Genomic DNA, 10,855 nt, shown 5'->3' with positions numbered 1-10,855 from the left:
TACTCAGTTGATGTAATCTTGCTTCCAGAAAGTTCCATTCTGAATAGGAAGCAGAATCTGGGCTGTACTCAAGTTTTTAAGAGATTGTGTAGAGCAGTTGCTTTTCTTGTATTTTCCAGTAAAATGTTTAGTGGGGCACGTACTAAAACAAACAAAAAGCCATTATTTTAGTGATGTAAAAAATACCATTTACATCCAACAAATAGATCAAAAGATGTTCTTTTATAAACAAAATTCCCATCCCGCAGACAGAATGGTATGTACAATAACATCACACTTTGCCAAGAGATTCCAGTATAAGACACAGTAATTCAAAAGAAACAAAGTGTAAGTTTATTGGGCGCCAACATTTCTTAGTCAAGATCTAAGTAAAGAAAACACACAGTAGAAAAAGTTGTACAAAGCAGCAATGGATTTACATTACATTAAAGAAAAAGTTACCCTAAGCTATTAAGTCTCAGTCCTAAAAAAAAGTAAAAAGCCATTCTCAGGTATTGAATGGATATAGAATGACTGTAAGGTATACGGGATTATAAAACCAGCTTCTTCTGTCTTACCTCTATAATCCTTTAAAATGACAAGTGATTTTGTGTAACTGGAAAACTCCATAGCAAATATATTGGGTAATTCAAATTTCTAGAAACTGTAAGAAACTATTCCTCTGTACCCAAGCACTAAATGTGATCCCATTTTCCTGGCTTCTTTTTTAAAGGGACACTGTCAAGAATAAGCTTTAAAATGTGCACTTTATAAGTTTTTTGCATGATACATTGCAAAAGATAGTTTGTTCTGGTTTTATGTACGTATTTTAATTAAAGATGCTGCTGCAATAGTGGGAAGCTTGCATCTTTAAAAGGTAATTTGTATGGCTGAGGAACCAGAAAAGCAAAAAAATGGATTGAGTCCTTTATTTTGGAATAGCAAGAGAAAAAGCAACATGGAAAATAAGCTCAACCCACAGAATTCAGATATATTTTTCAGACATCCTTGCAACAATTGAGGATGCCAAAGCAGCTCGTTATGACTCAATTCCTGTTTTTAAATTCTTTGATTTTATTAGTATCAAGTATCCTTAATACAGATAAGTACATTTACTGTATACAACCTTTCTCTTGATAGTGTCCCTTTATGTACAACAGTTATAGTACAGTTTTCCACAAGTTGTTTTAAATAAACAAGAATCAATGACATTAAAAAAATACTATTAGGCTGTGTTCAACAAAAACAACAACAAAGTTTTTAACACTGATTCATTAACAGTAACATTTTAAAAAAACCAAACAAACCCCAAACCCTTAAGTTTGCTTTGATTTTTATCTAAATCTTCTAGTAGGAAAATGTAAACAATTTTATTAAACAGTATAGGCACCTGCCAGATTACAGGCTCATGCCAGATATTTGCACCCTCACTGTTTAGTGCCAGAAAGCTAGGCATAGTCTGTCCTTATCCCATGTGAGTAACTTCTAGTTTTATCACTGGAAGCTTGGAAACAAAGAGTATGTGTAGCTTCAGACCAAACCTGCCTGTCTTACTTGGGGAAAAACAAACAAACATCAGACAAAAATAAAAATCTACTGGATGTCACTAGAAGGCCCGCCTAAATAGGAAATGCAGGAAGAAGACTTTTTAGAGCTGTGTTTTGGTTCGTGGATAAGGCTACATCTCCCTTCTGAAGCACATATGACAAATTCTAGTGTCACCCACTGTTTCAGCAAGTTATCTGCCCAATTAACTGTCAGAGGGTGTTTCACCCCCCAGTACAAAAAAATCCCCCAAAAGTAGAGACTCTATTGTTACTGGTTCATGTCCTTTGTTTTTATAAAACCACAGAACTATACCCTAGCTGTAGATGCAGTTTTTATGTAGAGGAAAATTAACTTAAACTTTTGGTTGTGTACGTATTTTCTGCCATTGCTGTTTCAAGGTTGATCATGGTCCCAATTTACCAAAGAGCTTAAGCACATGTTTTAAAAAAATTAAGACTGCTCTCAAAGGAACTTAACCATAGGCTTAGACACTTGCCAACACAGTGCCTGAAAAGAAAAAAAAAAACCCAAATCAAAATATGTTCCATGGCTCAAATCTGCTCCTCTTAAATGCAAGAAACATTTCCACTGTATTTCTACTGAAGCAGGATAGTCCTCTGAGATTTATCTGACAGATTATAAAAATAGCAAAAAAATGAAGAATTAAAGATTCTCATCTATATATTAAAACATCTGCACATTCCTGTCACAGAATTTAAGAAAAGAAGCAAACCACATTTTATATTTAACAAGATCTCTTTGTGTCACTTTAGCACACAGCTAAAATATTAAACAAAATATGATGAAGACAGGCTTTTGTATCAATAAATTTGCCTTTTATTTTGGCTGAGGCCAAACTAGACACTCTTCAAAAGACCTTTATTTATAAACAAACAACTAACTTTTTTTTTCCATAATTTAAGTTTTAAAACATATATTAAAGTTATATAAGTGGAAGCATATTTATTCGGTATCCTCCAAAATAAACACTTCTATCAAGGGCTTTTTAAGATACTGTATAAAAGCTAATAGAAAACCACAACTGCTATATAAACATCTCCTATTTAAACTTCAGAGATCCTGAATTCCTTTATTAAACAACAGGAACTGAATTTAAAAAAAAAAAACAAACAACAAAACCAACCCACACAGTTCAAAAAAACCCCAAAACCCAAACACTTAGAAAGAGGCTACTTAGACCAAAATATTTTATGTTTTTTTTTATAACACATAGTGTACTAGGAAAAACACCAAGGTTCCTTCAAAGCTGTTGCACAAGCTTTTCATTTAAGTGTGTGAAATTTATCATTGTATTACATAGCAGAATTCCAGTTGGAAGTCAGATGATTATGACACAGCTGACCTAGTTGCCATCCTCCTTCAGAAAGCACACTGATTTTTAAAAGGCTACATATAAATTTGCAGACTGTTGTGTAGAGGAATCATTGGTGAAAACTTAGGAACCATTAAAAAAAAAACCATGATTATATTTTATATGCACAGATTTCTTAAATACATTTAAAGGATACTTAGGGAAGCTTTATGTTTTTCTGATTTTATTAAACCAGGTGAAGTGCAATAAACTTGTTCTGAAATTATTTCTGGTAAGAAAGAGATTTAGTCTCAATTAGGTGAAATAAAAAAAGTCTGTAACTAGAAATGTCACTATTAAACAAGTACCTTGTTTTAATTGCAATGTCACTGAAAGAGTTTAACTGATATTCTAACAAATTAGGATAATCATATTCGGGTATAATTTGCCCGAAAGAGGACAAAAAAAAAAGAACAACACGTTACTATTAGAAGTGTTCAGTAACAATTTTAAACAAAAATGAAACAGAAGAGGCTTGAAAGCAACACTGCAATATTTTGGTAGCCGAAAAAATATCACGGGTCCATTCTGGGCCAATTCTTTTAAATTTAACTTACAAGAAAAACAATGACTAAAAACTGTGTGCTCTGACACACTTGGGCTTTCACTGAGAAACGAATCTCCTCCTGCATGTGCCTAACTAAGGATTCCCATCCTCAGATTCTTAGGAGTTACATTTGTGCTTAATTTTGCTAAATCCTGGTATCAGCTTGCAATTCTTCTTACTTGAGATGCTGAAATTAAAGATTCTTTCCTGCTTCCCCTGGAACTCATGACCAAAATCCTGTTGCTTTCAGCAAACACAGACTGGACTCAGACTATGTAGTGTGGAATGCAAATCCCCTCTCCCAACCCACACCGGGTAAAGTTGGTCAGGATCATAAACACTGTTTGCATCATTTGTGTTCACTGTAATTCATCACCATTCCACCAAGTTCAAATTCTAGTAGAAGAATTTTTCACCGTTAGTTTCCCACCTACTTCTGGGTAAATATTTCTTTTTCTTACAGAATAATTTTGGACCCTTACTATAGCTTCTGGTAAATATCAATGATCTCATACTAAACACTCCAGTTGATTTGAGGTAAAATAACAGAACCACACAAAATACCTGCATCCCATAATTACCATGATTTTCAACAAACCAGAAAACTGTAACACAGTATCACACATGATAGAAAGCGTCAGAAAGAAATATTCTATGCATTGTATTCATAAAATGCAGTGATTGTAGTGTGATGCTTTTTCCTCTGCTTTGAGCTCAATATGTATGCTTAATACAAATTTCAAATACATACTTCTTCATTTACACAGGTGTCTATATAAATATTTACATTTTTAGTTTATATTAAAACATATCTTCGTACTCATGGCCAAGCTTATTACTCCGTGTAGGAACAGAACTCGTATTCTGTCCTTTAATGAGCTCTCTTTTTTTGATTTAATAGTTATACATTCCTTTGTAGTTAGAATTACAAACAGTTGTACAAATAGTGGAAACAAAATTATGAAACTTGTCTGACACCCATTCAGTCTTAGTTCATATTATAAACAGTACCATTTGCATTATGATGGCTGTTAATACGACTTCAACTACCAAAGTATCTATAGTAAATTAGTCTTTGGACATTATAGAAAGTAAAGTACACCCTCCCACCCAATTTTCCTTAGAAACATATAATTAAATGGCTGAAAGCAGGCTTGCTGCTACTTTTTATATAAAATCTTAGTAATAATATTGCTGACTTCCTATTTTAATTTGCACAAGTTCCATATAACAAAAAAACAATCTTATGTTCCCTTAAAATATCAAACATTTGTATCCAATAACATCAGGATTACTCAAACTTGAGGTTTCATTGTTATTGCTAAAGGTTTCTAAGACCTAAGTCAATACAGCAAGACACTCCATCCACTCCCTCCCTAACTGCAAGTGCATGGCAAGTATTTATATGGAGCTCATGTGTTGATTTCTTAAAAAAAAAATAAAACTATGAAGTCAGTTACAGTATTTCACTACTATAAACTCACAGTTAGACTCCAAATTGTTGTTACTCTTTCATTTAATATATAACTTTATATATAATACACACGCACACACCAACATCACAGGATGAAGATCCATGCATACAATCCAGATGTGATCGCATTTCAGCATAAAATGAAATAAAAATCATTGTTACTATTAGATCCCAGACCACAGTATCTTAAATTACTCTGCTTTCTATCTACTGACCAAGCTAGTTTACCTTAATCTTCAAATCCAAGCAGCATCACAAATTCCAAATTTTTCGTCATCCTTGTTGTCATTTTGATCCTCTTGAATTTCTAGTTTATATGGCATACATCTGAGATCCTGAATACAGCCTCCAATGAACCAGCTTTTAAACTTATCTGTTAAAGCTAATTGTGTGTCTGTTCATGGCTCCAAAGACTAAAAGCAGTCTTGAAAGTCCTATGACAGAGTTTACACATGTATTGTCTTTTGAAAGTGATTGCTGAGAGTGGTGGAGCATGATAGAAGAGTGTATCTGACTCCTGTGGTACAAACAATTTTTCAGTAGTAGTGGAGCTTTCAGATAAGCCTGTCGGACTATCAGGCTCCAAAGGCTGGATTTTGGGGAGGGGTGGGGGGGGAGGTAAGGGTGGGGGTGATGGAGAATTAGCTGGTGGACATATCTCAGGCTCCTTATTTGTGGACTCCTCTGCGGCCTGTGACATATGAGACTGGAAATGACTCCACAGCCGGAAGTTGGTTCGGAAGGCCTTGTTACACACGTGACAAATAAATGGCTTCACAGAGCATAAGAGCTCTTGGTGACGCTCCAGCTGTTTGCGTACAGTGAAAATCTTCCCACACTTTTCACAGGGCCACAAACCAGCATCTTTGTTGGAGACTACTTCCTTCGGCTCCCTGCTTGTTTCGGTGACCTCATCCTCTATATCATCCGCAGGCTCTTCTTTGATCTGAATTTTAAACTGCTTGGAAACACTCAGGTCTTCGGGTAGGCACGAGGAATCTTCAGAATCAAAATTTATTTGTTCTGACGAATCACTGAACATACCATCTTCCTTTGCAGTAACAAAATTGTTCATTTTATTGGATTCTGCCTGAGAAGGCAATCTTGATGAACTAGTTATTTCACCATTATGATCCAGGATAGGTAAAGAAAAGTTCTCTGATGGAGCCATTGTGTTTTGATTATGAACTTCAACTTGATGACGCCAAATACTAAAGGATGATTTAAAGGTACGCATACACTCAAGACAAGTAAGCTTCTTGTATTCACACTTGCTTTCATGCTCATGCTTCAGCTCTGGAGAAGAAAATCTAAGGCTGCAGTAAGGACAGACAGTAGCATTTCTACAGAGTCGCTCATGATTTCCCTGTTCAATAAGTGAAGAGAGCTTAGCATTGCAAAGACGGCACTGATAAACCTCTTTGTTTTCTGCTGGACTTTCAATATGAATATGATCTTTCTGCTTAAGAGCCTTATTTCCTCCAATTGGTTTCTCCCCTGGGTGCATTTTTATGTGCTGCTTAAATTGTGAGAGGAAACGAAACGCTTTCCCACAATAGGTACAAATATAGGCTCCTTTGGTTCTCGATCTTAAATTCCTTTTGATGACTTGTTGTGCTTGTGAAGCAGACTGTCCCTGAAAACCTTGCTTGCCACGTCTTAGTTTAACGATTAGAGCCTTCTTAATTTCTCTCTCTCTCACTATATCAATCAGTTTTCTTTGGAATTTTTCATCCAAAACAGCATGCGAACTGGAAGCTGGTGAGGGATTCTTCACAATTCCATGTTGCGTCTGGCAGTGCGTCCACACTTTGAAATTTGTGTGAAATCTCTTGTGGCATATGTCACAAGCATAGGGCTTCTCTGGATTATGATACATGTTAACATGACGATGAAGACCTGCTGTTGACCTGAAAATTTTAAGGCAGTGCTTGCATTTAAATTTTTTATTTGGTCTTGCTTCTTCCAACTCACTGTATTCATCTTTACTGACATCAGAATCAGGAAAATCAGCATCAAGGTGCGTAGGGCTTGAGCCCTCCTCAAAGTTATCTTCTGACCCAGGAGAACCCTGCTCATCTGCCTTCAGTTTCTTGAATGGTATTGTTCTATCAGCTTGAAATCTCCTTTTTGCTGGAAGGCTACTTGGTTCCTTATGATCATCCTCAGTTTTAAAAGAAAAGTTTTTATTTGCCAATGCTGAAGCATCACCCACTGTAACTCTTATTATTTCAGCAGGATCTGAAAGTGGACTGCTAGGTTCAGTTTTTATTCGCACCTCTGTGAGAGGAGAAGAAACCTCCCTATCAGTTGACTGAGAGGCACTGAAAGACCTAAGGCGATGTGGGTGTATTACCTGTGGCTTTTCATCTACGACTAATTTCTCTGATGACTCTTTCAAGGATGACTTTTGAGATACAACATTAAATGTCTTCTGGGAATCATTACTTCCCGGTGAGGAGGATGATGATACCTGTGAAGGTTTTAAATCAACAGAAGGTGAGTAAATGGGAACCTGGCTGTCCATGGACAGTGATCTTCGAAGGAGACTTTTTACAAGTGGCCCACTTCTGTCAATACTTTGGTTTTCTGGACGAGATCCACTAGATGGGATCACTAGCCCTAACTTTGAGTAGTACAGCAAATTCCTGTCTTCACCTTGACAACTTCCTTTTCCTGCCTCTCGCAACAAAAACGTAGATTCTGATGTACCCCGCAGAGACAAGACTGGTGGGCGTGATCTTTTTAATGACATCTCTGCAGCCTTTCCTCTTAAAAGCTGACCACTGCTTCCTGGTTCATCGCTTGCAATTTCTTTTTCTGCTAAAGGCATTTGAGGAAGTACTGTGTTCCTTTTCAGCAAACCACCTCTGCTCTGATCCTCCACAGTTCCAGAAGTTTCATGAGCCTTGGTGTAGCTCACAGGGCTTTCTTTCAGCCATCTCCTTTCAGTCAGTGACAAGTTGTGAAGGGTTTCAGCTGGTTTTGTTACTTGTGGTCTACTGCTAGTTTTGACAGCAACAGAGGATGAAGGTTTAGAAGTATGGCTTAAATCATGTTGTGTTTGATTTATACCTTTCACTTGTGCTTCAATTCTGTTCTGACAGACAATGACACTTCTCTTCTGAGAACTACTTTCATCTTCATCTTGATACAGTATCTTTTTCATAGGGCAAGCAGGAAAAGGAGCTTGAGGACTCTTTGAAACAATGTTTGTAAGAAAGGATATTCCAAGACTGTAGCCCAGTTCTTGCACAGCTGCAAGACTGCCTTTCTCAATGAACAAGGATGAAGAATAAATGTAGTTTAATACATTATCAAAAGCATCTGGCTCACAAAAGTCAAGTTGAAACACTGACTGAGACTCATTCTCCTTATTCGTGAACAGAGTCTGGAAGTATTCACTGCTGGCAGCCAGAACATTTTTATGAGCTCGAAATTTCTGATCTCCTACAATGAGAACAACATCACACAGCTGTCCCTTTAGACGCTCCTCATTCAGTGTGCTTAGAAGTGAAATGGCATGCGCCGGATTTATGTAATGCAAGAGCCCCTCCATGATTCTGGTGTTTCTGAAAAAGAACAACAACAAAAAAGAAGTTGTAGGTTGCCTCTTGTGAACTGTTGTTAGAGATTAAAGTAAACACACCTAATCCCTCTGTATTTCATAAACTGGCTAATCCAACATCAACAGTGCTGAAGAAAGCATCTTGTCTGGAGGAAAGGTATGGGAATTAGAATAAAACTGTTACCACAGGCATGAGAAGAACCACCTCATGTGCTTGCTTTCAAATACAGCTCTAAATACTCATTTTACAAGAATATTACACCTAACTAACTGGTGGACTGTGCTCTCTTCCAGCAATACATCTGTCCACATGATGGAACAGTTCACTCCTTTCACTTTCATCTTCTCAGCTTTAGCTTTATGATGATCTATCTTGACAACTACATTGATAAACTCTTTGAATCAGATATCTAAAGCTCAGTTATGCCAAGCCACTTTTCTGAGGTTAAGTAACCCTGTCAGTTTCCTGCTGACTAAACAAATTCACAGGATTTTGTTATCATTTTTCATATGATGATGGAAAGAGCAATACTGGGAAGGGAGAACAAAGCAGGATTATTGTCTGTAATTTAGATTCATTCACCATGTTTGCTTATGCTTTATAAGTATTGTTAATATATATTTCTAGCTATCAAATATGTCACTTATAACTGCACTGACAGGATCTGGTTTCTTGGAAATGACACAATTATAACTGAAGTATCTCTGCATTGCTTTATTCTATATTAAAAGCAATCAGAAAACTGAACTCTGTTTTATTCATTAAAATAAGAGCACTTTATGCCCACAACCCATAAAGTTGCGGAACAGCTATCCTCAGATGCATCCAAGAGTACAATAAGCACAAACTAAACTGCAGTACAGAAATCTCCATTTCCATATGCTTCAAAACACAACCTGCTCTGTACTGCAGGATGTCTCAGTAACTCAGTACACTGTTCCTGATTAGATCTTAACAAAAGAAGTAACTCAGGTTTTAAGTTGGCTTAAACCAAGAACTTCTGGGACATGAATTTAAATTTGCATTATCTGTGAGCATGCACAGGCACAGAGAAATCAGCAATATCCAATTTTCTTTTCTCGTGGATGCACTTACAATTCTGTTCAAGTTAACCTTTAAGAATTTTACACTATCTTCCTCCATGGTGGTAGTAAAACAAGCCACTGATGTGTCTGAAGCAATTCTCTTCTTTCACAGCTGATTTGAGAAGCTACTCTTTAGTTTATAATTTATACATGATGTATGCCACTACAACAAAAAGGTTTCACTATTCATCAGCTCATAAGGAAAACTGATAATAAAAAACAATATTAAGAAGCTATAACCCTTTGATTAATGAAGGTGGTAAACCTTACAACTAATGGATACAAGTAAGTGATCCAAGTCTAAATTGGTATTATTGAGAAATGACTTAAAGTGTGCTGCATTGAGAGTCTCAGGGCATTGATCATACCATAGGGCTGAGGTACCACTTCTGTCTCAAATTACCTTGTCTGAATGACTCAACAGCATCATGGCTATAGCAAAAGCAGAATTCTCTTTCCTCACTCAATTGGTACTGAGTGTTTCAGTGCTTTGCAGTATCATTTAATAAATTTTATCATTTATTTTTATAATTTCAAAAATTTTGTCCTTAATTCACATCAGTTACAATGCATAATTCCCCCAATCCCCCTAAAACACGCAGAGCAGTCAAGCTTCCATGAATTTGAGAAACCAATCTTAGCTGGCTTTTTATGTTTTGCTTAGAAGTACTGTCAGTGCTACCCATCTCCTTTTCCAGATGCCACTGCAATTTAGAGTGGTGGAGTCTAACTCTCTCTAATCCAGTCTCATGGCCTAAGCATGCATTAATATGTGGAGTGTTATTAGAATGAGTGTTTCAGGAATGCATCTTTTCCTTTAGCTTCATCTGAAAGAAACTGAATTTTCAAACTCAAGTGATTCATCTGGGATGCAAGTTGTAGCATAGGACATGGAGGTAACAGATGAATAGTATGCTTATGAAGGAAACCTGAACTGAAGCAATATTATAGACATCCAACAGAAGCGGCTGTAGAACCCATACTTCAAGAACACAGTCGGAAAAGAATATATTAGTCAAATGTTTTGAAATATTTTCAAATATTTCATTTTAATCTGCTTTACCCAGGCCTTGTGTTTTGTGTAAGAAACTCAGAGAGTAAACACCATGTAATTACTATGTGTTCCTTACCACAGTCCATCATAAACCAGTAATGCTATTAGTAGAGACAGGTGTAAAATCTGCAGGTCTAAAGCAGAATCCAAGTCACACATCTTTTTTCCACATTCTCTTTCTTATTCACAGGACACCTTCAATTTATTACATTAAATAAGACAGGGAT

At 36.4% G+C, this 10,855-nt stretch overlaps 1 protein-coding gene across 1 annotated transcript; it reads right to left on the bottom strand.

Annotated features, from left to right (window-relative positions):
• Positions 1–310: 310 nt before the first annotated feature.
• Positions 311–8,479, bottom strand: ZBTB21 (zinc finger and BTB domain containing 21). The gene is made up of 2 exons (XM_005151693.4): positions 5,149–8,479; positions 311–2,034 (listed from the first exon to the last, which is right to left on the bottom strand). The coding sequence occupies exon 1, from the start codon at positions 8,477–8,479 to the stop codon at positions 5,303–5,305; it is 3,177 nt and encodes a 1,058-aa protein (XP_005151750.2). The 3' UTR covers positions 311–2,034; positions 5,149–5,302.
• Positions 8,480–10,855: the final 2,376 nt, after the last annotated feature.

This window comes from Melopsittacus undulatus, chromosome 2 (assembly GCF_012275295.1).
Source record: "Melopsittacus undulatus isolate bMelUnd1 chromosome 2, bMelUnd1.mat.Z, whole genome shotgun sequence".
Lineage (NCBI taxonomy): Eukaryota > Metazoa > Chordata > Aves > Psittaciformes > Psittaculidae > Melopsittacus > Melopsittacus undulatus.
The sequence above is the reverse complement of the archived record's forward strand: the minus strand, read 5'-3'. Positions and strand labels throughout refer to the sequence as shown.

Coding starts and splice junctions, on each gene's coding strand:
- ZBTB21 (XM_005151693.4), bottom strand. CDS start 8,479: ATGGAGGGGCTCTTGCATTACATAAATCCGGCGCATGCCATTTCACTT.